The sequence below is a fragment of the Oryx dammah genome, unplaced genomic scaffold, assembly GCF_014754425.2.
Source record: "Oryx dammah isolate SB20612 unplaced genomic scaffold, SCBI_Odam_1.1 HiC_scaffold_20, whole genome shotgun sequence".
NCBI lineage: Eukaryota > Metazoa > Chordata > Mammalia > Artiodactyla > Bovidae > Oryx > Oryx dammah.
The window spans coordinates 37,768,666-37,796,109 of NW_024070204.1; the positions used below are offsets into that span (position 1 = coordinate 37,768,666).

General features: G+C 41.7%; 1 protein-coding gene across 2 annotated transcripts; it reads left to right on the forward strand.

Moving 5' to 3' along the window:
• Positions 1-10,023: 10,023 nt before the first annotated feature.
• CARD6 (caspase recruitment domain family member 6) lies at positions 10,024-24,223 on the forward strand. Of its 2 annotated transcripts, none has more exons than XM_040262417.1 (3): positions 10,024-10,647; positions 12,250-12,798; positions 21,093-24,223. In XM_040262417.1, the coding sequence occupies exons 1-3, from the start codon at positions 10,365-10,367 to the stop codon at positions 23,366-23,368; spliced, it is 3,108 nt and encodes a 1,035-aa protein (XP_040118351.1). In that variant the 5' UTR covers positions 10,024-10,364; the 3' UTR covers positions 23,369-24,223. The 2 variants fall into 2 exon arrangements, with proteins under 2 accessions (XP_040118351.1, XP_040118352.1); XM_040262418.1 differs by having other exon boundaries at positions 12,253-12,798.
• The last annotated feature ends 3,221 nt before the right edge of the window (positions 24,224-27,444 follow it).

Sequence of the window (27,444 nt, forward strand, 5' to 3'; positions counted from 1 at the left end):
GTGGGTAGGTTGGAGAGAAGGATCGCGGAGCTTGTTAGGGCCAATAGAGAGTTCAGCGGAGCGGAACTCACAACTTTCTGGGGAAGGGATTGGGCGTATACCCTCCGGACCCGCCTTTCCCTGCAGCAAACTTTTAGACCGGAACTCGACTACCTACCCTCCTGTTGTTTCCCTCCGGTCTTTATGAATGTTCTGTCCGCGCTAAGGACATCTTGCGGATTCTGGTTTCCTAGGAGATGGGCAATGTGGGTAGAGAGGCTCCCCTGCTTGGGGTGCAGGCGCTAGCTCAGCCCTCCCGGCGTCTGTGCAGGGCTGGGGGTTGGGCTGGAGTACTTCTCCAGGTTCCTCTGTACTCCGGCCTGAAGCTTTTGACTGACTGATCCTCACAGGCTCCGCGGTAAAGAATCTGCCTACCAGTGCAGGAGACGCGAGTTCCGTCCCTGGGTGGTGAAGCTCTCCTGGAGAATGAAGTGACAACCCGCTCCCAGAAGATCCGAAGGACAGAGGAGGCTGGTGGGCTAGTCCATTGGATCGCAAAGAGTCGGCTGAGACTAAGCTACTGACCACAATCCTCACTTGCTCGGAGGACGTAGCTGGGCTCAGAATTTGAAGAGAAAGGCAGAAAACGCTTTTTTAACTGTAATGACAGGCATATGGTTTGATCTCGCATTTTACTATGCCAAGGAATCAGACGTGGAATTTGTTAAGAAATTTCCTAAACTCTAACGTGAGGAAATATGCTTTGACAGCTTTGGGTAGGCCTGGACATGTGTAGTCCAAAACACTTTAACGTGTTAATATTGGCGGTTCCCAGACCTTGTTGATACAAACACTTAATTCAATTTTAACCTTCTTCCGAGGAAAGCCCCCACCCTTGCAAAAGGGTAAAATACACAAACATTTAAGAGTTAGTAGGGAAAAACAATCCTAAACGCCTGCTGTCTAAAGGAAGCAATTAGTGACCTAACACTTGTGAAATACTGGCAAAAGTGATTAACTTCTAGGCTTTCCTGATAGCCCAACTGGTAAACAATCCTCCTGCAATGGAGGAGACCCTGGTTGGATTCCTGGGTTGGGAAGATCCGCTGGAGAAGGGATAGGCTATCCATTCAAGTATTCTTGGGCTTCCCTGGTGGCTCCGAGGGCAAAGAATCTGCCCCCCATTGCGGGAGACCTGGGTTCTTTCCCTGGGTTGGAAAGATCCGCTGGAGAAGGGACTCCAGTATTCCTGCCTGGAGAATTCCCACGGACGGAAGAAGCCTGGCCGGCTACAGTCTATGGAGTCGCAAAGAGTGGGACAAGACTGAGCGTCTTTCACACAGTTAAAAGAACAAGATGAGGTCTAGGAGTTAGTTAGGAGGTTATATTTTTGACAGGATAACAGTTGATAAGTTCGAAGTAAGCACTAAGCTCTTCTAGGAACTGGGAAGAGGACAGAGCCACTGTTCTTATGGAAATGGTAGGTGGGGAATGGGGCGTTCAGGGGGAGATCCCTCCAGCAGGGAGAGAGTGAGAAGACCAACATTTGAGTTTTTGAAACAAACTGCAGTTCAGGTTAGACTTAACCGGATTAGGTACTGTATTAGTTCCCTGTTGCCATTCTAACAATTTAGCACAAACTTAATGGTTTAAGACAAAACACTTAACCAGCTAGTATAAAGTTTCACTTATGCAACATGCAAGAGATCAGTACAATATCATATCTACAGTTGAAAATACTGTATTGTATACTTAAGGACAACAATCAAACCACAAATTAGTCTTTAACCTACAGCCAATCAAGTAATATCTTTCTTTGCTTCCACACTTTATAAAGTCCCCTGGCTCCTAGAATGCTACTAACCACTTCCAGTTGGGTGCTGCCCTTTTTGGGTAGATTTTTGCTTAAACTTAAGTTTTGAATGCCTGTTTATCTTTTAATAATCCCTTGTGAGTGCTTTGGCTCTACCCAGATCATTCTTATCTCAAGGTCAGCTGATTTGCAACCTTAGTTGTCCTTTGGTGTAAACTAGTATTTTCACAGGTTGTGGAGATTAAAACATAGTCATCTTTCAGGGAGAGCATTATTTTGCTTAGCACAGGTATTAAATGAGATCAGTGAAGACACACTATTGAGCCCAAGTTAGTGTGCCTGAGGCATAGTGAGACCAAAGAAGCTGAAACTGGAGTTTAGAGCAGACAAAGGTTTTGCAAACACCAACCAAGGAGGTCAGCATAGCTCCTGCTCAGAAAACTGAACTGTCCGATGGTTTTCAGGGGAGAGGATTTGTTATGTTTTCGTTTTTAATTAATTTTTTGGCTGTTCCGTGGGGCTTGCAGGATCTTAGTTTTTGGACCAGGGATTGATTTGAACCTGGGCCTTCAGCAGTGCAAGGACAGGGTCCCAGACACTGGACCCTCAAGGAATTCCCTTAGGGAAGTCTTTAAAGACCAAGTAAGGGCTGCGGGGGCATGTGACTTCCTTCTAGTTGTAAGAGGGTGATGTTCCAAGAAACTTATGCTCAGCCATCCTCCACCTGAGTGGAGGTAGGGGTTGGGGGTGGCAAGGAGGGAGCTTAGTTCCTATCAGTTCAGTTCAGTTCAGTTGCTCAGTCGTGTCCAATTCTGTGACCCCATGAATCACAGCACGCCAGGCCCCCCGTCTATCACTGACTCCCAGAGTTCACCCAATCTCATGTGCATTGAGTCAGTGATGCCATCCAGCCATCTCATCCTCTGTTGTCGTCCCCTTCTCCTCCTGCCCCCAATCCCTGCCAGCATCAGGGTCTTTTCCAATGCGTCAACTCTTCTCATGAAGTGACCAAAGTATTGGAGTTTCAGCCTCAGCATCAGTCCTTCCAATGAACACCCAGGACTGATCTCCTTTAGAATGGACTGGTTGGATCTCCTTGCAGTCCAGGGGACTCTCAAGAGTCTTCTCTAACACCACAGTTCAAAAGCATCAATTCTTCAGCCCTCAGCTTTCTTTATAGTCCAACTCTCATATCCATACATGACCACTGGAAAAACCATAGCCTTGACTAGACGGACCTTTGTTGGCAAAGTAATGTCTCTGCTTTTCAATATGCTATATAGGTTGGTCATAACTTTCCTTCCAAAGAGTAAGCGTCTCTTAATTTCATGGCTGCAGTCACCATCTGCAGTGATTTTGGAGCCCCCCAAAATAAAGTCTGACACTGTTTCCACTGTTTCCCCATCTATTTCCCATGAAGTGATGGGACCAGATGCCATGATCTTCATTTTCTGAATGTTGAGCTTTAAGCTAACTTTTTCACTCTGCTCTTTCACTTTCATCAAGAGGCTTTTGAGTTCCTCTTCACTTTCTGCCATAAGGGTGGTGTCATCTGCATATCTGAGGTTATTGATATTTCTCCCGACAATCTTGATTCTAGCTTGTGTTTCTTCCAGTCCAGCGTTTCTCATGATGTACTCTGCATATAATTTAAATAAGCAGGGGGACAATATACAGCCTTGACGTACTCCTTTTCCTATTTGGAACCAGTCTGTTGTTCCATGTCCATTTTCACCTGTTGCTTCCTGACCTGCATATAGGTTTCTCAAGAGGCAGGTCAGGTGGTCTGATATTCCCATCTCTTTCAGAATCTTCCACAGTTTATTGTGATCCACACAGTCAAAGGCTTTGGCATAGTCAATAAAGCAGAAATAGACATTTTTCTGGAACTCTCTTGCTTTTTCAATAGCTGAACTCAAAGATCTGTATCAGATTATTATGTATACCCATTAGGGAGGAACTGGGACTCTCCTTTATTGCTGTACTGTTGTTTCTTAACTGCTTTTCTTTCAAAATAATTTTTTTGGCTATGCTGGGTCTTCGTAGCTGTGTGGGCTTTTCTCCAGTTTTGGCTCGCAGAGACTACTCACTGGTTGCTGTGTTCAGTTCAGTTCAGTTCAGTCGCTCAGTCGTGTCCAACTCTTTGCGACCTCATGAATCACAGCACGCCAGGCCTCCCTGTCCATCACCAACTTCTGGAGTTCACTCAAACTCACGTCCATCGAGTCAGTGATGCCACCCAGCCATCTCATCCTCTGTTGTCCCCTTCTCCTCCTGCCCCCAATCCCTCCCACCATGTGTGCAGGCTTCTTATTGCAGCGGCTTCTCTTGTTGCAGAGCACGGCACACAGACTTCAGTAGTTGCGGCCCTTGGGCTCTAGAGAACAGGCTCAGTAGTTGTGGAGCATGGGCTTAGTTGCTCCTTGGCATGTGGGATCTTCCAGGACCAGGGGAGATCTGTGTCTTCTGCACTGGCAGGCAGATTCTTTACCACTGAGCCACCAGGGAAGTCCCTTTACTGCCTTTCTTTTGTTTATGCATTCCCTCACTTCCTTAACAAATAACTGAACAGTTAACTGTTTAAATTGTCTGCCCTTTGGAACACAAGAAAGATCTTGAAGGTAAAACCTTTTTCTTAAAAACAAGAGGGACGTGGATAGGCTTTTGTACCCGGGGGTCACTGCAGGGTCCTACTCAGTTTCAGAAAGAATAGGACAGGTAGCAACCAGGGAGGAGTCAAACTGCACAACAGGTACTAGGTGACAGTCTCTTTTACCCCAGACATTCCCCAAATTGTCAGGGTGAAAAGTTTCTCCTCTCCCTTTTTGATATGCTTGAAATCACACCATTCTAACCCTAGTCATGTAGGCCCTTGGCTCTATAGAGGTCTATCAGGCCAGTTTAGTACCCCCAGATTTTTATCCAGATGCCAAGTTTAGGTCAGGAGTAGACTGACTTCTGAAACAGATGACCTCTGCTCTTACCTGGGTATTTGCTATGCTAAGTCACTTCAGTCGTGTCTGACTCTGAGTGATCCCATAGATGGCATCCCACCAGGCTCCCCCGTCCCTGGGATTCTCCAGGCAACAACACTGGAGTGGGTTGCCATTTCCTTCTCCAATGCATGAAAGTGAAAAGTGAAAGTGAAGTTGCTCAGTCGTGTCCAACCCTCAGGGACCCCATGGACTGCAGCCTACCAGGGTCCTCCATCCATGGGATTTTCCAGGCAAGAGTACTGGAGTGGGGTGCCATTGCCTTCTCCAACCTGGGTATTTGCCCTATGGCATTTTGCCTTTTAGTAGAGAGTGATAGAGACATCTGAAATCTTGCATCTGTTGTTCTGATACAATTCAATTCTCTTAATTTGACCTGCCTTTTCCCCCTACAATAGGTGAAATTACTTTTGACTTTTATCTTTAAGAGTTCCTTGATGGCTCAGAAGGTAAAGAATCTGCCTACAAAGCAGGAGACCTAGGTTCAATGCCTGGGTCGGGAAGATCCCCTGGAAAAGGAAATTGCAACCCACTCTAGTATTCTTGCCTGGAGAATTCCATGGACAGAGGAGCCAGGTGGGCTACAGTCCATGGGGTTGCAAAGAGGCAGACACAACTGAGCAACTAACTAACTTCATCTTCAAAAAATCACATAACTTAAACTTCTAGCTACAAACAAAATTTTACTCCTGTTTCATTGTATTTAATTTGATGGATGTATTTTCAAATACATCAAATACATACCCTTCCCTCAACTCACTTCTATTTGCATTCTAAGCTTGTGCAATGCACATTTCCTGTTACCAAGGAACTGAATTTGAACTGCCTTCCTTAAATTTAAATTTTACTGTAAATTATCCAGCTTCAAAGAAACACCTTTTTTCCCATCATTTTGAGAACTGGAGCAGGTTATTGTGGGAGAGGATGGTATTGGGGGATGTGTGGAGAGGAGATCTAGTTTGAGAAGCTGGTTATTAGAATACCTTACCAACCAACTTGAATTTTAAAAAAAAGGTGGCAAATTTACTAAAATGGACAATCAGATTGTTAATATTAAGTAGGGTACATCTCTTGAAACCCATACCTTTGTGACACATTGTAAAACTCTTAACCTAAAGTTAATTTTTAATGTCATATAAGGCCATGGAAAAGAAATGCAAAAAAGCAAAATGGCTGTCTGGGGAGGCCTTACAAATAGCCGTGAAAAGAAGAGAGGCGAAAAGCGAAGGAGAAAAGGAAAGATATAAGCATCTGAATGCAGAGTTCCAAAGAATAGCAAGAAGAGATAAGAAAGCCTTCTTCAGCGATCAGTGCAAAGAAATAGAGGAAAACAACAGAATGGGAAAGACTAGAGATCTCTTCAAGAAAATTAGAGATACCAAGGGAACATTTCATGCAAAGATGGGCTCGATAAAGGACAGAAATGGTCTGGACCTAACAAAAGCAGAAGATATTAAGAAGAGGTGGCAAGAATACACGGAAGAACTGTACAAAAAAGATCTTCACGACCCAGATAATCATGATGATGTGATCACTAATCTAGAGCCAGACATCTTGGAAAGTGAAGTCAGGTGGGCCTTAGAAAGCATCACTACGAACAAAGCTAGTGGAGGTGATGGAATTCTAGTTGAGCTGTTTCAAATCCTGAAAGATGATGCTGTGAAAGTGCTACACTCAATATGCCAGCAAATTTGGAAAACTCAGCGGTGGCCACAGGACTGGAAAAGGTCACTTTTCATTCCAATCCCAAAGAAAGGCAATAGTGCATGTATATAATATGTATATGTAGATATACATTATATTTAAAAGAAAAATAGTTGTAGCTTGTTTTGTCTGTATATGTTAAGTGGGCAACTAAAACTGTAGGCAAAGAGATGCTACAAACCCATCTGACATCTTCCACTCTAAAAATACAGCACCCTCAGTCAGTATGAAGAAGTTACAAAAGACAGCCTTTGGCCCATAATCCCATAGAAACAGAATTGATAGGGTCAGAGTTAATCCCACTAGAGGACTGCATGTAAAGCAAAAAGTATGGGAGACCCCCATAAGTTAATGATCACTGAAGAAAACAGGTCAGCTTAACCACAAACCCAAGTGGATTGCTTAGCAACAAAATCATGCAGAAGCATGGGTCATGCCCTAAAACAATAAAACGATGCTGTTCTGCCCAGTGATGGCATGCTCTCTACATACATGAAGAACAATAATTTATGAAAAGGTGACATTTCAAAGTAAAGACCCTCATTGTACTGAGACCATTTCCATAGTGTCATGACAGTTCTGGTTTGACCATGTAGGGACAAGAAAACTGCCCAACCTGGAGGAGTTGATGATACAAGCATAATGTCTACTCAAAAATGAGGAGGAAATTGGTCTTTCCCCCTCCCCACTTTTCCTTTGATTATAAAACTATAGGACTTCCCTGGTGGTATAGTGGATAAGAATCCACCTACCAATGCAGGGGACATGGGTTCAATCCCTTGTCTGGAAAGATTCCACATGCCTTGGAGCAATGAAGCCCATATGCCACAGCTACTGAGTCCCCACTCTAGAGCCTGTGAGCCGCCACTGCTAAACCTGTGTGCTTAGAGCCTGTGCTCTGCAACAAGAGAAGCCACCACAATGAGAAGCCCATGGACAACAACTAGGGAGTTGTCCCCCATTCCCACAACTAGAGAAAACCCGAATGCAGCAACAGAGACCCAAAAATAAATAAATAAAACTATAGCCCACTAAGTTCTCAGAGCATGCCACAATTTCCTTTCCACTTGTTAGCCTCATAGGCATCCTTACCTAATAAATCACTTGTTACCTATTGCCGGGGGCCAGCGTGAGGAATCCCACCCATGACAAGGTCATGCGGATGGAACCCTGACAAAACGCAAGGATGTGATCAGACTTCAGGGTTTCCCCCTGGAATTTCCTGAGCATCCACCCCCCAAGACCAGAGTCTGCCTGCTTTACTGTGTTATGCTTTCCACCAACTCTTTTGTCATTAACAGGGGGCTGTCCCCCCACCACCTTTTTCTGGAAAAAAAATTAATTTAGAGCTTTTAGATAATAAATCTTGTGGGCATAATATGAGTGTTTCAATCCAAAAACCCCTCTGATGGCTTTCTAGCTTGCCTGCAGGACTCGTACAGCTGCGCATGTGATTGTTTACAGTCTCCCAACCTCGAGAGGCACGGGAAGCTTAAAACATCCTAGGAATGCAGGGGCTTCCGAGGTGTCAAGATCATTAGAATAAAACTGATTAAGCGTTTCATTGTTGAGCCAATACTTGCTGCCAAATTTTCATATCCTTTATTTTTAGATATAGTTGGTATATAGAAAAACAAGTAGTAGACCTGGTATTAGCAACATTAGATCTTTGAGTAAAGTACCTTCTTTGTTATAACCCACTGCGTCTTTGTTCTATAGAGATGCAACTTTAGTGCTTTAAGGAGATGCAGATTAAAGAAAAACACTTCAGGGGAAACGAAATTAACATTCATTAAGGAAGAGAGCCAAAAAGTGTTAGCAAGCCTCTTGGCCAGAAGATAATGTAAATCACCTGAGACCTTTTGTATACAAAAAGATATACAGAAAGAGTCTGGGCTGCTAACGCTACATAATTTTGTATTACCCATTGATCTCTATGTATAATCAAAAGTATAAAAGGCCTTGAAGGACAATAGAGGGGGTGCCAGTCATTGGAAGGACTGGTTTCCCCCATGTTTCCTCTTTACTCTAATTTCAGGCTGAATTCCCATCTGGGGTGTGGAGGCTCACCATGTCTACTTACTTGTCCCGGCTTCTAAGATCCGTAAGAGAGAGAGCCCAAGGTGGGGCACTCTCTGATATTCAAACGGGCGCCAGCAGCCTAACGTAGATGGTGCAAGTTCCTTGTCTGGAACTTTATTGGTTTTCCACGTAAACCAAGTTAATCAGCCTCTTTTCTCCACTTAATTTTCCTACTATACTATTTCTTCCTAATCTAATCTTATGTTAATAAATAAATAAGTTTTTCCCTCGCCAACACCGTCCCTGCTTTGAATTCCCTGGATCCACCAGGGCTGGACCCCGGCAACCTATCACTTTGGTTCTCTCTGAATTCTTTCTCTGCTGGGACACAAAGGACTCCGGTACTGGAGCTCATCGGAGCCCTCCAAAATGGTACCAAACAGTTTCAGAATGATGTTCTGACAAGTGGAGATTTGTAAGCACCTTTTGGCAGGAAAGGGCTCTTTTTAGGAAAGAGCTCTCTGCAGGAGACCCCTTTTGCCTTGTCACTAGCCTTAAACCTGGCACTCCACACTCTACATGTCTCTGGCCCTAGCGTGCCTTTCAAATCTTGATCACTCCATACCTTGCCTAATCTATTGGTCCTTTCCATACATCAAAGATGTTGAAATGAAGAATAAGTAGTTAACAGATGACCAGATCTCTTGGCTAGCTTCCTCTTTAGTATAATCTTGCAAATACACTGTATGAACAAGATAGCCTCTAAAGAAAAATCTAAGAGGTTGACTGGTCTGCCTACAAGTCTGCACACAGAGGGAGGTGGCAACAACTCTGAACCCCTATTTCAATGGTTAACTGAGATTACTTCCCCTCTTTCTTATAAAAATTTTGTGGCCAACCAGAATCCTCTGAGCAGTTTTTGGAGGACACTGAGTCCACCATCTCCCCAGACTGCTGGCATTCTGATTAAAACAACTTTCCTTTCTATCAATATTTGTCTCTCCAGTGCTCCCTTGGTGGCTCAGCTGGTAAAGAATCCTCCTTCAATGCTGGAGACCGGGGTTCAATCCCTGGGTTAAGATACCCTGGAGAAGGGAACGGCTACCCACTCCAGTGTTCTGGCCTGGAAAATTCCATGGACTGTATAGCCCATGGAGTCGCAAAGAGTCGGACACAACTGAGCGACTTTCACTTACTGGTTTTTGAGCGATGAGCAGCCAGACCTTACTTGGTAACACCATTGTTGATGTATCAACATCTGTTCCATAAATCCCAATTTGTGGAAATTTGAGTTACTTTCATTTTTATACTATTATAAAAATGTGAAAGTGCAGATTCTTGCACATCCATCTTTGGTCATTTGTCTCATTATTTTTAAAGATAATTTCCTAGAAGTGGAATTGCTGCATTGAATGGTTTAATTTTTATTTTTATCTGTCACATTTATTTATTTATTGCTGCATATTGACAGATTTCTCTCCAAAAGGGTTAATCAATTCATAATCTTGTTATTGCAGAGCAAGGAATATGAAGTTCAAGAGGTGCTTCTCAGAGAGAGTTCTTGGAGGCTAAACCATATGAAACTGAGACAAGTCATCAAAAAAAAAAAAAAAAAAAACCAACAGGTAAATAATCTATAGGGATCCAGGATCTGTGGGGGCTCATGGCTGGATTCCCCCAAACTGTTTGGCTTGTTTCTATCTGCTCTCTCCAACACTAAAGGTCACTGACATGGTTAATCTTTGCCAAAAAGCATTACTCTGCCTTTAAAAAAAAAAAAGCAAAACCTAACTTGTGTTTCTGCATCGAAACAGTTTCATAGTTCATTTCCTGGTCTGCAGAAAACAGGAACAATGGCTACCGGCAGTGTTCCATCCCAGATCATAGAAAAAGAAAGAAAAAAGTTACTAGAAATCCTACAACAGGATCCTGATTGTATCTTAGATACGTTAACCTCTCGGAAGCTGATTTCTGAGGAAGAGTATGAGATTCTGGAGAATATTACAGATCCCCTGAAGAAAAGTCGGAAGCTGTTGATTTTGGTACAGAAAAAGGGAGAAGTGAGCTGTCAGCTTTTTCTCAACTGTTTGTTTAATACTTTTTCCCAGTCAGCTACCATTTGCAACTTAAATCACGGTAGGTTGAATTTCTACACTTTTTGGGCCAAGAGGCAGGAGGCAGTTTTCCTGAAAAAAAAAAAAAAGAAAAAAGAAAATGACTACTTTTTATTTTCATTTGTCATTCTCCTGGAGATAATTTTCAGTGAAATATGATAAAAGGGAAAAGTTTCCAAGATTTAAAAAGTAGGGAATGATGTATGTTATTGTTCTGGAGGATTTATAACTTTTTTATTCAAACACAATCCAAAACCAGCAGTTTTCTTGCTGGTGTAAATGTCTTACTGTTCTGACAGTGACATCCCGAAATACAGTGGACAGAGACTACTGTTAGTGATACACTGGGATTTCTTCATCAAGTAAGTGAATTCATAGGTATTAACAACCTTAAGACCAAAAGATGCATCTTTCACCTAGTATGGCCATTTTGAAAATAGAGGGAAAATAACTTTAGACACACATATGTGATGTATTAGCAATTTCATTTTCTCTGTAAGTAGAATGCCAGCAGAATCCTCATTTTCTGGAGCAAGTCAAATGCTAATTTTTCAATGTTCAATGATAATTAGTGGCAAACAGGGAGCATTTAGGGCTTCCCTGGTAGCTCAGCTGGTAAAGAATCCGCCTGCAATGCAGGAGACCCTGGTTGATTCCTGGGTTGGGAAGATCCCCTGGAGAATGGATAGGCTACCCACTCCAGTATTCTTGGGTTTCCCTGGTGACTCAGATGGTAAAGAATCTGCCTGTAAAGCATGAGACCTGTGTTCTATCCCTGGGTTGAAAAGATCCCCTGGAGGACGGCATGGCAACCCACTCCAGTATTCTTGCCTGGAGAACCTCCATGGACAGAGGAGGCTGGTGGGCACCTGGTGGTCCATGGAGTTGCAAAAAGTCAGACACAACTGAACAACTAAGCACAGCACAGAGAAGCAGAGACTAAGATAAAAATATTAATGCTAATGGTTTCTAATGCAGTACAGGACCCATAGGCTTAGAGATATAGGTCTTAGTATCTCCAGGATTTATTCTAAATAAGAGCTTTTCACTTCTTCATTAGAAATTATTAGGGTCAAATTTCATTAGTAATGACCCTAGGAAGTCTGAGCTGGTGTTGAAAGTGTTAGTCACCCAGTCGTTTCCGACTCTTTGCAACCCCATGGACTGCAGCACACCAGGCTCCTCTGTCCATGGGACTTTCCAGGCAAGAATACTGGAGTGGATTGCTGTTTCCTTCTCTAAAGGAACCTCCCAACTCGGGGCTCGAGCTCAAATCTCCTGCATTGCAGGCAGATTCTTTACCATTTGAGCTACCAGGGAAGCCTGATTTTGGGTTACAGTAAATCCACAAGTAAACAAAGTATTCAAGTTTTCTATTTCATCCACTTACCCTTTGAGTTTGCTGTGAAACACTCAAACTTTTGAGCTGGGCAGGAGTGTGATCTGATATTTTTCAGTGGGAGAAAGAAAGTTCTGGGCTGACTTATTGCCATTTATGTAGGTATTCCTATCATCTAGTGAAATAGAGAGATGATGTTTTGAGGTCATGGAAACTCCCTAATATAACATCTGTTAATTTCGAGAGAGAAAATTAAAATCTGTCAAACTTTCTTATTCTTTCCAGAAGTTTTGAAACATGAGTATATGGAGCCATCTCTACTGATAGGTGCAAGCAAGGAAGCTGTTTTCCTTCCTGGAGAGAAACAGCCTGAGAACCCTGAGATCACCACATCCTTCAAAGAGAAAGAATGCTTGGATTTAGAAACCTCTGAGTCTTTCACAGACAAGAAAACTAGTTATCAGGAAACTGCTTGGTCCTCAAAGGAAAATGAGAAGGAAGATAACACCTCAAAATTCACATCGCCACAGTCAGTTGAGACCATTGAATATGAATTTCCAGCAACTATTGAGTATTTACAGGATGGACAGAGATATGAGGAGCCAGATGATTCTTTATACTTAGGACAAGAGGACTACCTAGAATCTATGGGGTACTCTGAAGATGCAGACATCACCTTGGAAGAGGAGGCTTACAGTGACCCAGGAGGCCTCTACAATGGCAGAGAGGATTCTAGGTACCTTGAAACCACGGAGTTCTCTGATGAAGAACAGAATTATGAGGATCCAGAAACTGGCATGTCATTGGAGGAGGAAGAGGAGAAAAGTATGGAAGGTATGAGAATCATGTGTGTAGAGTTACTTAGGCAAAAACTTAAATCTTGATTGCAGTATCATAACAGGGAGGGGACTGAGGAAGGGCACCACATAGAAGCAGAAAAGCCGCGCCTCAGAAATTCCTTGAACTTCTCTAACTTGGAGTTTCCTCAGAGGTGGGTGTTGACAGGGAGGAAAACCCTGGACCTAGAAATGGTGGACAGTATGTGCATGTGTGCGAAGTTCGTTCAGTCGTGTCCAGCTCTTTGTGACCCTATGAACTGTAGCCCGCCAGGCTCCTCTGTCCATGGGGATTCTCCAGGTAAGAATACTGGAGTGGGTTGCCATGCCCTTCTCCAAGTGGACAGTATAAGATAAAGTAAGTATTAGGCTTCTGCAGTCACCTCCATCACACATATAACAAGTTGCTAGCCACTAATTTTAGCTGTTGCCTTCTATACCTCAGATTAAGTCTGTTAAATCATTTTAGAACCTTTGTGACCAATAGAATATGGAGATTATAGACCTAACTACTGAAGCAGAAACAGGAGAGGAACTTGTCGTAAATGGATAAGGTTCCAAAATAATGCTTGGCTTGAGCTATCCAAATATTGCCATTTCAATGAGGAAGATTATACCAGTACCTTGAATTTGAATATTTCTTAATGAAAATTCAAAATATGAGAAATGCTTAATTTGGAGAGATATTGTCTGGGAAAATAAACACCACTAAGTTCCGAATATAGAAAGGGAAGGTAACTACCAACTCACATTCAGCCCAAATCCATAATCCAATTATGGGTCAGAAAAGAGTAATTTCCTCCTCTGCACACCTTGACCTGGTTACTAAGATGCTGTAACAGTGGTACCGCAAACTTGGTAGCTTAAACAATCAGTTCAGTTTCGTTCAGTCGTGTCTGACCCTTTGCAACCCCATGGACTGCTTCCCATCAGGCTTCCCTGCCCATCACCAACTCCTAGAGCTTGCTCAAACTCATGTCCATTGAGTCAGTGATGCCATCCATCCATCTTATCCTCTGTTGTCCCTTTCTCCTCTTGCATTTAATCTTTCCCAGCATCATGGTCTTTTCCATTGGGTGAGTTCTTCACATCAGGTGGCCAAAGTATTGGAGCTTCAGCTTCAGCATCAGTCCTTCCAATGAATATTCAGGACTGATTTCCTTTTGGATTGACTGGTTTGATCTCCTTGCAGTCCAAGGAACTCTCAAGAGTCTTCTCCAACACCACAGTTCAAAAGCATCAGTTCTTCAGCTATCATCTTTCTTTATGGTCCAACTCTCACATCCATACATGACTACTGGAAAAACCATAGCTTTGACTAAATGGACATTTGTCAGCAAAGTAATGTCTTTGCTTTTTAATATACTGTCTAGATTGGTCATAACTTTTCTTTCAAGGAGCAAGCATCTTTTAATTTCATGGCTGCAAGACAAAAAACAATAGAAATGTGTTGTCTCACAGTTTGCAGGCAGGAAGTCTGAAGGTGTATATAGGGTTGGTTCCTTCCAAAGGTTGTAGAAAGAATCTGTTCCTAGCTTCTGGTAGTTTGCTGGAAATCTTTAGAATTCTTTGGCTTGTGGAAGCACTCTGACCCCCATCCCCTACAATCTGCCTTTATCTTCATATGGTTGTCTTCCTGGGTTCATGTCTCTATATTCACATTTCCTCTTTTTCTTTTGTTTTTTGGCCACACCATGCAGTTTGCAGAGTCTTATTAATAGTTCCCTGTGCTGCAGTCCACGGGGTCACAAAGAGTTGGACATGACTGAACGACTGAACTGAACTGAACTGACGAGGGATGGAACCCAAGCCCCCTGCAGAAGAAGCTCAGAATCCCAACCACTGGAACACCAAGGAATTCCCAAATTTTCTTATTTTATAACGATAACAGTCATAGGACCAGGGCTCACTGTAATGACCTCATCTTAACTAATTATACATCCACAATAACTCCATTCAAATACCATTACATTCTGAGATACTGGGTCTTAGAATTTCAACCTATGAATTTGAGGGGTACATAATTCAACCTATAACACAACTCTTGCCCTACTCCCTATACCTTCCCAATTCATAGTTGCCTTTAGACCTCATTCTTAATTTTTTAAATATATTACAGTAGTTACATAGGGTTGAATTACTTTTTCATTGCATACCATCAGCATTGTTCTGCAACCCCCTCCTTTTGTTTACTCTATTTGACTTTTTTCTCCATTCCTTAATCACCTTCTTCCATAGATAACACTCTAATATTATGTGTTTCTTGCATGATATTGTTTTGTTTTTTGTTTTGCATGTTTTTTTCTGTATTATTTATTTGCCATAATAAATTAATAGGCACCTCAAAATTAGGGTCACTTAAAACAATAAGAGTGTATAATTGTTTATATGTCTATAGTTGGTGGGCATTCTTCTGGTCTTCTCTGGGTTTACTTCTGTATCAGTGGTCAGCTAGCTATTGGCTCATTTCTTATCTTCTAGCAAGCTGTGCATGCATGGTCAGTTGATTCAGCTGACTCTCTGCAACCCCGTGGACTGTAGACCACCAGCTTCTCTACCCATGGGATTCTCCAGGCAAGAATATTGGAGTGGATTGCCATGCCCTCTAACAAGCTAGTTTGGCTAACTCTCAGACTGTGTCAGGCATATTCTTACAGTGAGAGCAGAGGAGTCAGAGAGACAGAGAGAGAGTCCTGAAGGCATTTTGAGGCTTAGACTCAGAACTATCATGCGATCTGTATGATAGGTTTCCTAGGGCCACCATGGTAAGATACTACAAAAAGGTGGCTTAGAACAATGGGAAATATACTGTTTTACAGGTATGGAGGTGGAGACTGAAACCAAGGTGTTAGCAGGGTTATACTCTTTCTGAAGACATTAGGGAAGGACCTGTTCCAGTTCTCTCTCCCAGCTTCCAGGAGCCTCTGGAATTCTTTGCCTTGAAGACCATCTTTCTTGTGTATTCAAGTCATTTCCTTTGGTGCATGTGTCTGTTTTCAAATTTCTCCTTTTAATTAGGACACTGATCAAATTGCATTAGGGCCCACCCTAATAACCTAATTTTAAGTTGATGACCTCTGTAATGACCCTGTTCACAAATAAGGCCACATTCTGAAGTACTGGGCGAATTAGCATCTTTTTGTAGGGGATACAATTCAATTCATAACACTGTTTGACTTCTGCCACATTCTGTTGGCAAAAGCAAGTCACAAAGCTTTAAGGGTTGGGGAAGAATAGGCTGCATCTCTTGCAAAGTAATATTACAAAAGTGTGGATACCAGAAAGCCATTGTGTGTTAGTCGCTCAGTTGTGTCCGACTCTTTGCAACCCCATGGACTGTAGCCTGCCAGGCTCCTCCATCCATAGAATTCTCCAGGCAAGAATACTGGACTGGATTACCATGCCCTCCTCCAGGGGGTATTCCCAACCCAGGGATCAAACTTGGTTTTCCTGCTTTGCAGGCAGATTCTTTACCATTTGAGCCACCAGGGAAACCCAGGAAAGCCATTACTTGGGGTTAGTTTTGCAACCAATCTAACACTTGTTGACTAAGAAAAGATGCACAACATGAGAGTTGCAAGTTAAGTTTTATTTGAGTTAAAAAGAAACTGCTCCAAAGGAGTAGTGGTGGAAGGTCAATATATGTGATTTTTGGTGAAGGAGGAGTTCACACAATCAAGCACTTATTTTACAAAAAGTTTTCTGCTAGCCACCAGGAGCTGATGTCACCATGAAGGGACTGAGTGCTTTTCTGGATATGAGAAAGTATAAGGATTGGGATCATGAAATCAGTTCCTGAAAATATCTAACCATCCAAAGGCCTGTTCCACCAGTTTTCCTGCAGCAACAAACTGCCTCATTCTCCACCCTGAACCCCCATCAGGGCATGTTGAAGGTCAATACCTGCAGCAGCACAGGACTCAATCTCCAAAGAGGCAGATGGAAAAATGCCCTTGGCAAGTGCCAATTTGTATTTGACACAGCCTTAGGAAACCAGAAGAAAAGTTTCAATAATAATGCAGTTATGACTGTATATAATTCTAATGGTTTCCAATCCACTCTAGTTGACTGGAGGATAAAAAAAAATTTTTAATAAAAATTTATGGCTATGCTGTGTCTCTTTCCTCTGTAATATTTGTCTATGCAGCTGAGAACTGGGGGAAAAAATCAAATACATCTGATTCAAAGGAGAAGGATCTTAATGCTTTTTGTAATGTTAAATTTTAGGTTACTCTCTTCCCGCCTCTCCCCACCCCATCATTGCATCTCATATTGAAGTCTCAGGAAGACTTAAGGCATTGCCTGTCTGCTCTGCAGTGTATAGAGTCAATTTGGATATAGGTTATGTGATCAACTCTCTTCCTGGTAGGCTACAGTCCATGGGGTTGCAAAGAGTCGGACACAACTGAGTGACTGCACTTTCACTCTCCCTTCTAGTTCATACTATTTGGGATCAGTCAATAATCAAACCCAGGTCTCTTATGTCTCCTGCATTGGCAGGTGGGTGCTTTACCACTAGCGCCACCACGGGAAGTTCAGGAACCCATAAATTTATCATTTTCTCTGCTCTTTCTTCTTCCCGAAGATTCAAGTTTTTGTTTGATGTTATTCCCTGTTAGCCTGAAGAATTTTACTTATTTTTTGTTTATTGAAACATGTCTTCATTTTGTCTTCAATCCAGAAGAATATTTTTCCTGTAAGGAATTTTAGACTGGTGCCTTTTTGCCTTCAGAAATGATGGATATTGTTTCTGTTATTCGACTTCCATTCTTTCTGATGCTCAGTTCAGTTCAGTCGCTCAGTTGTGTCCAACTCCCTGCGACCCAAGAACTGCAGCATTGCAGGCCTTCCTGTCCATCACCAACTCCCGGAGTCCACCCAAACCCATGTCCATTGTGTCGGTGATGCCACCCAACCATCTCATCCTCTGCCGTCCCCTTCTCCTCCTGCCCTCAGTCTTTCCCAGCATTAGGGTCTTTTCAAATGAGTCAGCTCTCCACATTAGGTGGCCAAAGTATTGGAGTTTCAGCTTCAAAATCAGTCCCTCCAGTGAACACCCAGGACTGATTTCCTTCAGGATGGACTGGTTGGATCTCCTTGCAGTCCAAGGGACTCTGAAGAGTCTTCTCTAACACTACAGTTCAAAAACATCAATTCTTCTGTGCTTAGCTTTCTTTATAGTCCAACTGTCACATCCATACATGACTACTGGGAAAACCATAGCCTTGACTAGACGGACCTTTGTTGGCAGAGTAATGGCTCTGCTTTTTAATATGCTGTCTAGGTTGGTCATAACTTTCCTTCCACGGATCAAATGTCTTTTAATTTCATGGCTGCAATCACCATCCACAGTGATTTTGGAGCCCAGAAAAATAAAGTCTGACACTGTTTCCATTGTTTCCCCATCTGTTTCCCATGAAGTGATGGGACCAGATGCCATGATCTTAGTTTTCTGAATGTTGAGCTTTAAGCCAACATTTTCACTCTCCTCTTTCATTTTCATCAAGAGACTCTTTAGTTCTTCTTCACTTTCTGCCATAAAGGTGGTGTCATCTGCATATCTGAGGTTATTCATATTTCTCCTGGCAATCTTGATTCCAGCTTGTGCTTCTTCCAGCCCAGCGTTCCTCATGATGTACTCTGCATATAAGTTAAATAAGCAGGGTGACAATATCCAGCCTTGACATACTCCTTTTCCTATTTGGAACCAGTCTGTTGTTCCATGTCCAGGTCTACCTCATGACCTGCATACAGGTTTCTCAAGAGGCAGGTCAGGTGGTCTGGTATTCCCCTCTCTTTCAGAATTTTCCACAGTTTCTTGTGATCCACACAGTCAAAGGCTTTGGCATAGTCAATAAAGCAGAAATAGATGTTTTTCTGGAACTCTCTTGCCTTTTCGATGATCCAGCGGATATTGGGAATTTGATCTCTGGTTCCTCTGCCTTTTCTAAAACCAGCTTGAACATCTAGAAGTTCACGATTCATATTGCTGAAGCCTGGCTTGGAGAATTTTGAGCATTACTTTACTAGCGTGTGAGATGAGTGCAATTCTTGTCATTTTATCATTGTTCCCCTCTTATGTTGTGCTATTTTTCTTCTGGTTGATTTCAAGATGTTTTCCTTAAAATGTTTTCTGTGATTAACTCTGGTGTATCTAGGTATGATTCTCTTGTTTTCATCTTATGTAGGGTTTATGAATCTCTAAATTTGGAATCTCCTCCCCCCTGCCAAATTTGGAAAATTTTCAGCTGTTATTTATCCCAATGTTTTTTGTCCCACTTGCTCCCCTTTCTCTTTTTGAGACTCCAAGTACATGTACGTTAGAGTTTCTGACGTTTTCCCCAAGGTCCCTGAGGCTCTGTACATTTTCTTTTTAAGTATTTTTTATTCTTATTCTTTAAATTGGATCACTTCAATTACTATATCTCTAAGTACACTGAATTTTTCTTCTGTCATTTCCAGTCCTTTTTAAATTCCATCTACTAATTTTTGAAAAAATTCAGATATTATGCTTTTCAGTTCAAGAATTTACATTTTTAAACGCTTTCTTCTTTTTTCCTGATAATATCTATTAAATTATTCATTATGAGTTTATATTATTGTACATTCTTGAAAATAGTTAAGATAGCTACTTTAAAATTCTTATTTTCTATGTCCAAAATCTGGGTCATCTTGGAGTGGGTCTCCATTGATCAACTGTGGGATTCAAATGAAAAACTCTGTCTTGTTTCAGTGGGTGGCAGCTAAAATCCCCAATCATTTCTTTCTGCCTTACCTGGGCTATTTTCATGAATTTTTAATTTACAAAATGGTACTGGGTTCTAGAAATTATTGCTTCTTAATTTTTCATTCATCTCTGTGCTTGTTAGACATATCACTGTACTATTTCACTGTAACCTAATATTACTTTGTCAACATTTGGCATCTGGCTTGGGCTATGTGGGTACCAATTTCTGTGCTGAAGAAACAGAGGATGGTTGTCCTAAGAAAAAGCAAGGGATAGGCAGGGGAGAGGCCGGAGCAGAACTTATATGTTTTCTGCAATCCCTCTTCTCACTTCCTCACTTCTCTCTTCCTCCTTTGGGGATCCTTCATGCTGGCCTCAACTCCTCCCTCACCTTCTTACCCATCAGATACACCAGTTCAAGCAACTTTCAGACTTTGGAAGGATTTCTTAGAGTTCCTTTTGTTAATTCTTGAAACCTACACTTTCTCTCATGTCTACTGTTTCTTCTAGGCTATTTTTACAAGGGATCCAAGAAGCTTATGCTATGTTAGTATCCATCGGGAGCAGAAGATGCTCTCTGATTTTCTTTCTCTACCTAGCACTATCTCTGTCTTCTCAATCAGTGGCTAGAAGATAAATTAGAAAATGACATCAGGAGAAATTATATACAACATGTAAATTCTGAGAAGACAACATCTTTCATTTCTCCAAACTTTAGCAAGAGTTAACATTTAATAAATAAATCAGTATCTGCCTAGAGAGTTCCTTATACATACATATAAAGAAGCATTAACAGGCTTTTTCATTACTGCATATGAACATAGCCAAAAAATTCAAAAACCTGAATGACCATCAGTAGACAATGGTTAAGTAAATAGTGGTTCTTCCAAACCATTAAGTACAATGGATTCATAAAATGAATTAAGTAGTTCTCTGTATATACTTACTTGGAAGAATTTGTAACGAATACCACTGAGTGAAAAGAAGTTGGAAAATCATTTGGTATAATATCATTTATAGAATAAAATAGCATCCATTATACCAAACTATGTACTTCTGCATATGCAAGCACATATACATATCTACTTCTACATATGTACTTCTACATAGGTACTGAAAAAGGAAGAGAAGGAAACGTGCCATATACCATGTTGACATATCTCTTAGAAGGAAAGTAGACTTGGCAGGGTGATGAGACAGTACTTTCACTTTACTTGTTTCATCTTTTGAAAAATTTATTTTAAGTTGGAGCATATTGCTTTACCATATTGTGCTGGTTTCTACCATACATCTACAGGAATGAGCCACACGTACATATGTCCCCTCCCTTCTGAACCACCCTCCCATCTCCTACACCCTTCCATCCCTCCTCCATCCACAGACTAATGAGTAAAGAAGTTGTGGAACATATATACAATGGAATATTACTCAACCACAAGAAGAACAGACAGATGGTGGATCATCTTTTTTCCAAAGAATATATCAATTACTTAATTTTAAAAGTCAGTGAAGGAAGCTTAGATGCTGAGCATGACATTCACTGACTATATCTTTTTTTCCTACAGAAAGAAAAAATGTGTTTAAAGATGTCCTGTCCTGTTTAAACCTGGACACAAGCAGAAAGCTTCTGCCAGACTTCGTGAAACAATTCTCCTTAGATCGAGGATGTACATGGGTGCCTGAGACTCCGAGTGACTTGGCTTGGAACTTCCTGATGAAAGTTCAAGCACTGGATGTGACAGCCAGAGATTCAGTCCTCAGACCCAAGGTTCTGGGTGAAGAGAGCAAAGGGGAATTGCTGACTGGGGTAGAGAACTTGGAAATTAGAGAAACAAAAACCATTAACCCCCTGGATGTCCTTTGCGCCTCCTTGCTGTCTTCAGACAGCTCTTTACAACGTGAAGTCATGTCAAACATGTATCATTGCCGGTTTGCTCTTCCCCTGCTACTGCCAGATGCAGAAAACAACCGAAGCATTTTAATGCTAGGGGCCATGAAGGACATTGTGAAGGAGCAGTCAACACAGTCTTCAGGAGGACCTACAGGGGATACAGAAAAGTTTTTGACTCTCATGAAGATGCCTGTCATCTCTTTTGTGCGTCTAGGTTACTGTAGCTTTTCCAAGTCCAGAATCCTCAATGCCCTGCTCAGCCCTGCCCATCTGAAATCACACAAAATTTTTCTTCATCAGGACTTGCCTGTTCAGGTGCTTCCCCGGCAGATCTCTGATGGCCTGGTTGAGATAACATGGTGTTTTCCTGATAGCCGCGGTTTAAGTGAAAACCCCAGTTTCCCCCAGAAGCCGGTTGCTGTGGCCAACCTTCGTGGAAATCTAGAAAGTTTTTGGACACAGTTTGGTTTCCTGATGGAGGTTTCCTCAGCTGTGTTTTTATTCACTGACTGCCTAGGTGAGAAGGAATGGGACTTGCTAATGTTTTTAGGAGAAGCTGCCATTGAAAGATGCTACTTTGTCCTCAGTCCCCAGGCCAGGGAGAGTGAAGAGGCTCAGGTTTTCCAGAGGGTCCTGAAGTTGAAGCCATCACAGCTACTGTTTTGGGAGGAGGAGGAAGTGGGGCAGAGAGGAAGGAACATGGAGGGTCTTCAAACTGCCCTCCAAGAAGTGATGTCCTCTTCACTCAGATGTGTGTCTGTGGAAGACATGGCCCCCCTGGCCAGAGAGCTGGGGATACAGGTAGACCAAGACTTTGAGAACATTCAGGGGATTCAAGTTTCCCCTAGTGAAAACTTGGCTGAAACAGCTGAAGAAGAGGGGTCACAAAGACACAGTCAGCCAAAAATCTCATCTGAAAGCCCCACTAAAATGTCTGAGATTAGTTGTCAGTTCAGCCAAAATCGTCAGAATTTCCATCTCACCCCAGGATTCATGCCTCCTCTGAGAAACTTCTGTCCTTTACCAGCCAGAGTTGGAGGTAACTTTAACCATGTTTCTTTGAAAGCCCCTTGGGCTATGGGCTCTCGCTTTTGGTTACAGCAGAGGCCTAAGAGGTTCCATCCTTTGCCCTTTCAGAATACAAGGGCACATAGTCCAGGCAAACGTTTTGGAATTCAATATTTCCAGCCCCAGAGATTTTATTCAGGTGAAACATTTATGAGATTTTCAGGAACTCCTTGGAGACATCACATGGGCAGAACTTTTAGGAGACCACCAAGACCCATTTCTCAGCCTGTACTGCCCTGGCCTCAGAGACCACAGACAGTGGGAACCCTTGAAAGGTCTGGGAAGGAGGACTCCCAGGGAGGTCACCTCCATTCCCTGGGTTCACGGCCAGGAGGAGCAGTTGGGAAGCCCGGGCAAGTCAGTGCCTGGGGAACAGGGCCAACAGAGACAATTAGAACATGCATGAGAACGAAACCCCATACTGAAAATCCTCACCATCAGGCCTTTCAAGCAGCAAGAGCCACACAAAGCCCAAGAAGGACTGCCTCTCAGCGAGGAGCCAAGCTGAAGACACAAGGTGGGCCTTCAAGTCCATCTTTCCAAACAGGGTTCCATCCTATGTCCTACAGCATGTATTTGCCCAGCTCGCAATTCAAATCTAATCAGCCCAAGTCACCCCAGGTCAAACAGTCCCAGCACAAACCCTCCCAACCTGTGCCCTTTCAACTCAATTCCACTCAACCCAAACCCACTCAGCACCAGACCCCCCGAGCTGAAAGTTCTCCATCCAAACCCACTCAGCCCAAGCCATGCCAGCCCCAGTCCTCCCAATCTAAACCTTTTCAGCCCAAACCCACTCAACCCAAGTCATCTCATACTGGTCCTTCACAGGCTAAGGCGTATCACCCAAGAGCAGGGCCCAAGAAGGGAGGGAAGCAATAAAATGTTTACTCTAGGGACCTATGAAATGTATTCTTTGCCCAGGCCTTTGCTATCATATATAGGGTAACCTGGAGGAGAGTGGCAGTGATGGTAAAAATGTACTGTCATTAGCATGACACAGGAAACAAGATATACACAGCATAACTGGATATTATAAAAATATCTATGAGAATTATGTCCTTAAAGAAAAGGGAAAAATATGAAAAGAATAAAAAATAGAATCAAGCAGTAAATAATAAATTGAATACAACCTTGAATATTTGGCAATATATAACTTGAACCCCTGGTAGCTTAGCTGGTAAAGAATTCAGACCCTGGCTTAATTTCTGGGTCGGGAAGAGCCCCTGGAGAAGGGATAGGCTAGCTACTCCAGTATTCTTGGGCTTCCCTGGTGGCTCAGACGGTAAAGAATCTGCATGCAATGCAGGAGACCTGTGTTCGATCCCTGGGTTGGGAGGACCCCCTGGAGGATGGCATGGCAACCGTAAAGAGTCAGACATAACTAAGCGATTAAGCATACACAACTTGAACCTAGGGGATAGAGGCTATAAAACTCTTTCACTTGGAGGAAAGTAAGGATGAAGTCTTTAATTTCAAGGCGATCATAAAATAGAGCACAAATACCCTCAGCGTTGCAAGAAAAATTGTCCTAGATGTCGGCTGCTCTAGGGATGTTTTGGTCAAAAATCTTATGTTTGATATCACTCACTAAGCAGATAACCCTGTTTGTTTGGAATTTTTAAATCAACTTGCTTGCAATAATAGCCCCAAATTGCTTGGATGATAAAGCTTATTTGCCCCTTACATATAGAAATAATGAACTAACAACCAATAAAGTTAATTATTTTGCCTAAACTTTTGGAGTGATTGTGTATGTTTCATATTTTAAATATTTAATATTTGTCATAGTTAAGATAATTTGACTAATTTGAAGATCTGATATATTAACCTCATGACTCCAGCTTAGAATGTAAAACTGAATTTTTAATTTTAGAGTTGTAATTTTATTAAATTGAAAAGCTTAAGATAGGTTTACAAAGTTTGTAAAAAGCACTGAAATGTATAAGAGAACTTAAGAGTTGCAGAATTTTCAATTTTAATTTATTAGATTCATCATTGTCTAAACATTAGGTTAAGTTCTACTAGTTAGAAGCATTAAGTAGAAGGGATATTAAATTTAAAATATTTAATTGCAGTGCCATGGGTTGACCTAGAGATTGTCATACTGAGTGAAGTAAGGGCACAGAAAGACAAATATATGATTCCTGTTATATGTGAAACCTAAAAAAATGAGTACAAGTGAACTTAGTTACAAAACAGTAAGAGTCACAGATGTAGAAAACAAAGTTACAGTTATCAGGGGATGAGGGGGGAATAAATTGGGAAATTGGGATTGACATATACATATTACTATGTATAAAATAAATAAATAACAAGAACCTGTTGTATAGTACAAGGAACTCTCAATACTCTGTAATAGCCTATATGGGAAAATAATCTAAAAAAAGAGTGAATAAATGTATATGTGCAACTGATTCACTTTGCTGCATGCCTGAAACTAACACAGCACTGTGGATTAACTATATAATTAAAAATAAAATCTAGGTGAAGTTTAATTAAGTTTATGAGTGACACTAAATATTAATAAAAGGCCACTTTAAAGGAAAAGGTTAAAATTCAGTAGATTAATTTTAAATCTACTTAAATTTTAAATTGAGTATTTTAAAATCTACTCAAACTTAGAAATAAAATAATGAGTTTTATAAGTTGAATTAAGAGCCCTGATTTTTGAATTTGTAACTTTTATAAAATTAATATTAGTATTAATAAATTAATATTAAGTATTAAAATAGCCTCTTGTTGTCTTTTCTGGGGAAAAAAAAACAAAATTGTCTTCAAAGACACCTACAAAGAAATCCTACTAACAAACAGATGAGAAATGATCTTTTAAAAGAAATAATCTCTGAGAATATTCTCATACTGCAGTAGGTATCCTTCATTTGTTTGTGCATGTATTAAATAATCAACATGGTGTATTTAGAGTGTGTTCAACCTCTCTCAAGATTTCTGCAAAAGTGAAGAAAGAAATAGTGGACAGTGCATATGAGTTTTTGTCTTTTGGAAGGCAAACAAATGTAACTAGTTCATAACTACAACATATTTGGTGTAAAAGTGAAGTTTCTCACTGAAAATAAATTTTTTGTTGTTTAAACATCTAAAATGAGCAGAAAAGTACTGTTTTTAAAAACTTTTCTCCATGTCCTTCTTCAAGATTAGTTCCTGTAGAATAGAACTTGTTGGGTAATTGTCACCAACAGACTGTGTATCTATCTGGGGTTAATGATATGTATAGGGTACATTCAAACTGGACAATCTGAGGAGAGTTTAATAAAGGGACTATTTATAAAGGGGTAGGCCAGATGTAAAAACAGCACAAAGGACTGGATCTAGTAAAAGCATGACACGTCATTACTCCAAGGTCTGAAGGGGAATGGGAGGGTGTGCTTTCCACAGCAGAAGAGCTGTGTGGGAAGGGTCTTGGGTCTAGGGGTTGCAGAGATCCCTAGGGGAAGTATCTGAGGTGATGAATATCTATTCCTACTTCTGATGTGCCACTGTTCTCCTCCTTGACCAGCCTAACCAGAAAACAGAACAAGGAGCTCACCTAGGCTATTCATTTAGGTCAGTCTTTTAGGGTTCAGAGCAGGGTGGAGGGTGGATACAGAGGGGCAAATAGAAGGTACTCAAAAGATACCTTTCCCGTTCCATTCTTCCTTTTTTCCTCTTGTTTACATTCTTCTCTGATATTTATTTATCAAGAATCTATTATCTGTGAGTCACTGGACTCAGAGCTGAGAAGACATGAAAACAGAATGAGACTTCTACTATAGTTGTGAAATCCTATAAATCTGTGTTTCCTCCCTATTGTGAAACGGTAAGCTCATTATACATGATTTTGAAACTTCAAAAACAGACAAAGAAGAAAGGAACATAAAAGTAACCTGTAACTTCATGACTCAGAATAACCAGTAGAATAGTCCTCTAACTCACTAATAATATTTTCATGTACTTTTCCTATGTCTGTGTATTTACAGGCAGCATTCTATTTCATTTTTGAGTCTGCACCAGGGTTGAGGTGGCAAAGTCAAACACAGTGTTAGGGGCAGGCAATATAAACAGCATGAATTACTGGTTTACCAGATGTCTTAAGAAAGTCTGCATTCAGGACATATAGTTGAAGGGTATTATTGTATAATGCACAAGTCTGATTATTTTCAGTCAAATGCAAAAATTCAGAACCATTTGTTAATATGTGTAAAGTCAAGGGCCAGCAGCCCTCTATGGGGACCCATTGTAGTGGTCCAGAAACCCCACTCTGGACAGGCTGCTTGGAGCCAGGGACTCAGCATGGTAGGGGCTCAGAGCTGGGCCAGTCCTTCCCACGTGTGGGAGCCTCTGCGGGGCAATTGGCCTGGCTGAGACTTTCTCCCAGTTGCACTCTCATCTGATGCTCTTCATCCTCGGTCCCCCTTCCTTCTCTCTTTCCTTGCAGTGTGAGGCTCTCCCTGCCCCCTCCTGCTCCCTTCTCCCTTTCTGTGTCACAGACTTCTCATGGACTTGAATTTCATCTTAGCATCTGCTTCCTGGACCTGAACTGACACAAGCTATGAAATATTTGTAAAAATATATTTCCTTTTTTTTTTATCCAATGTTCAAGCTCTCTTGGACACTCCTACTTCCCTGTCTCCTTTTGTGAGAGAGCAGACCCAGGGAAACTTCTCTACGGTGCTTGAGAGTTGGTGCTTGAGAGTCGGCTTCAAAAGGGAAAAATGTTTTGACTCTTTTATCTCCTTTAGGACTTTGAAAGTGAAAGTGAAAGTGAAGTCGCTCAGTTGTGTCCAACTCTTTGCGACCCCATGGACTGTAGCTTACCAGGCTCCTCCCTTCATGGGATTCTCCAGGCAAGAGTACTGGAGTGGGTTGTCATTTCCTTCTCCAGGGGATCTTCCTGACCCAAGGATCGAACCCTGGTCTCCTGCATTCCAGGCAGACACAGACTTTAATGGACATTAATT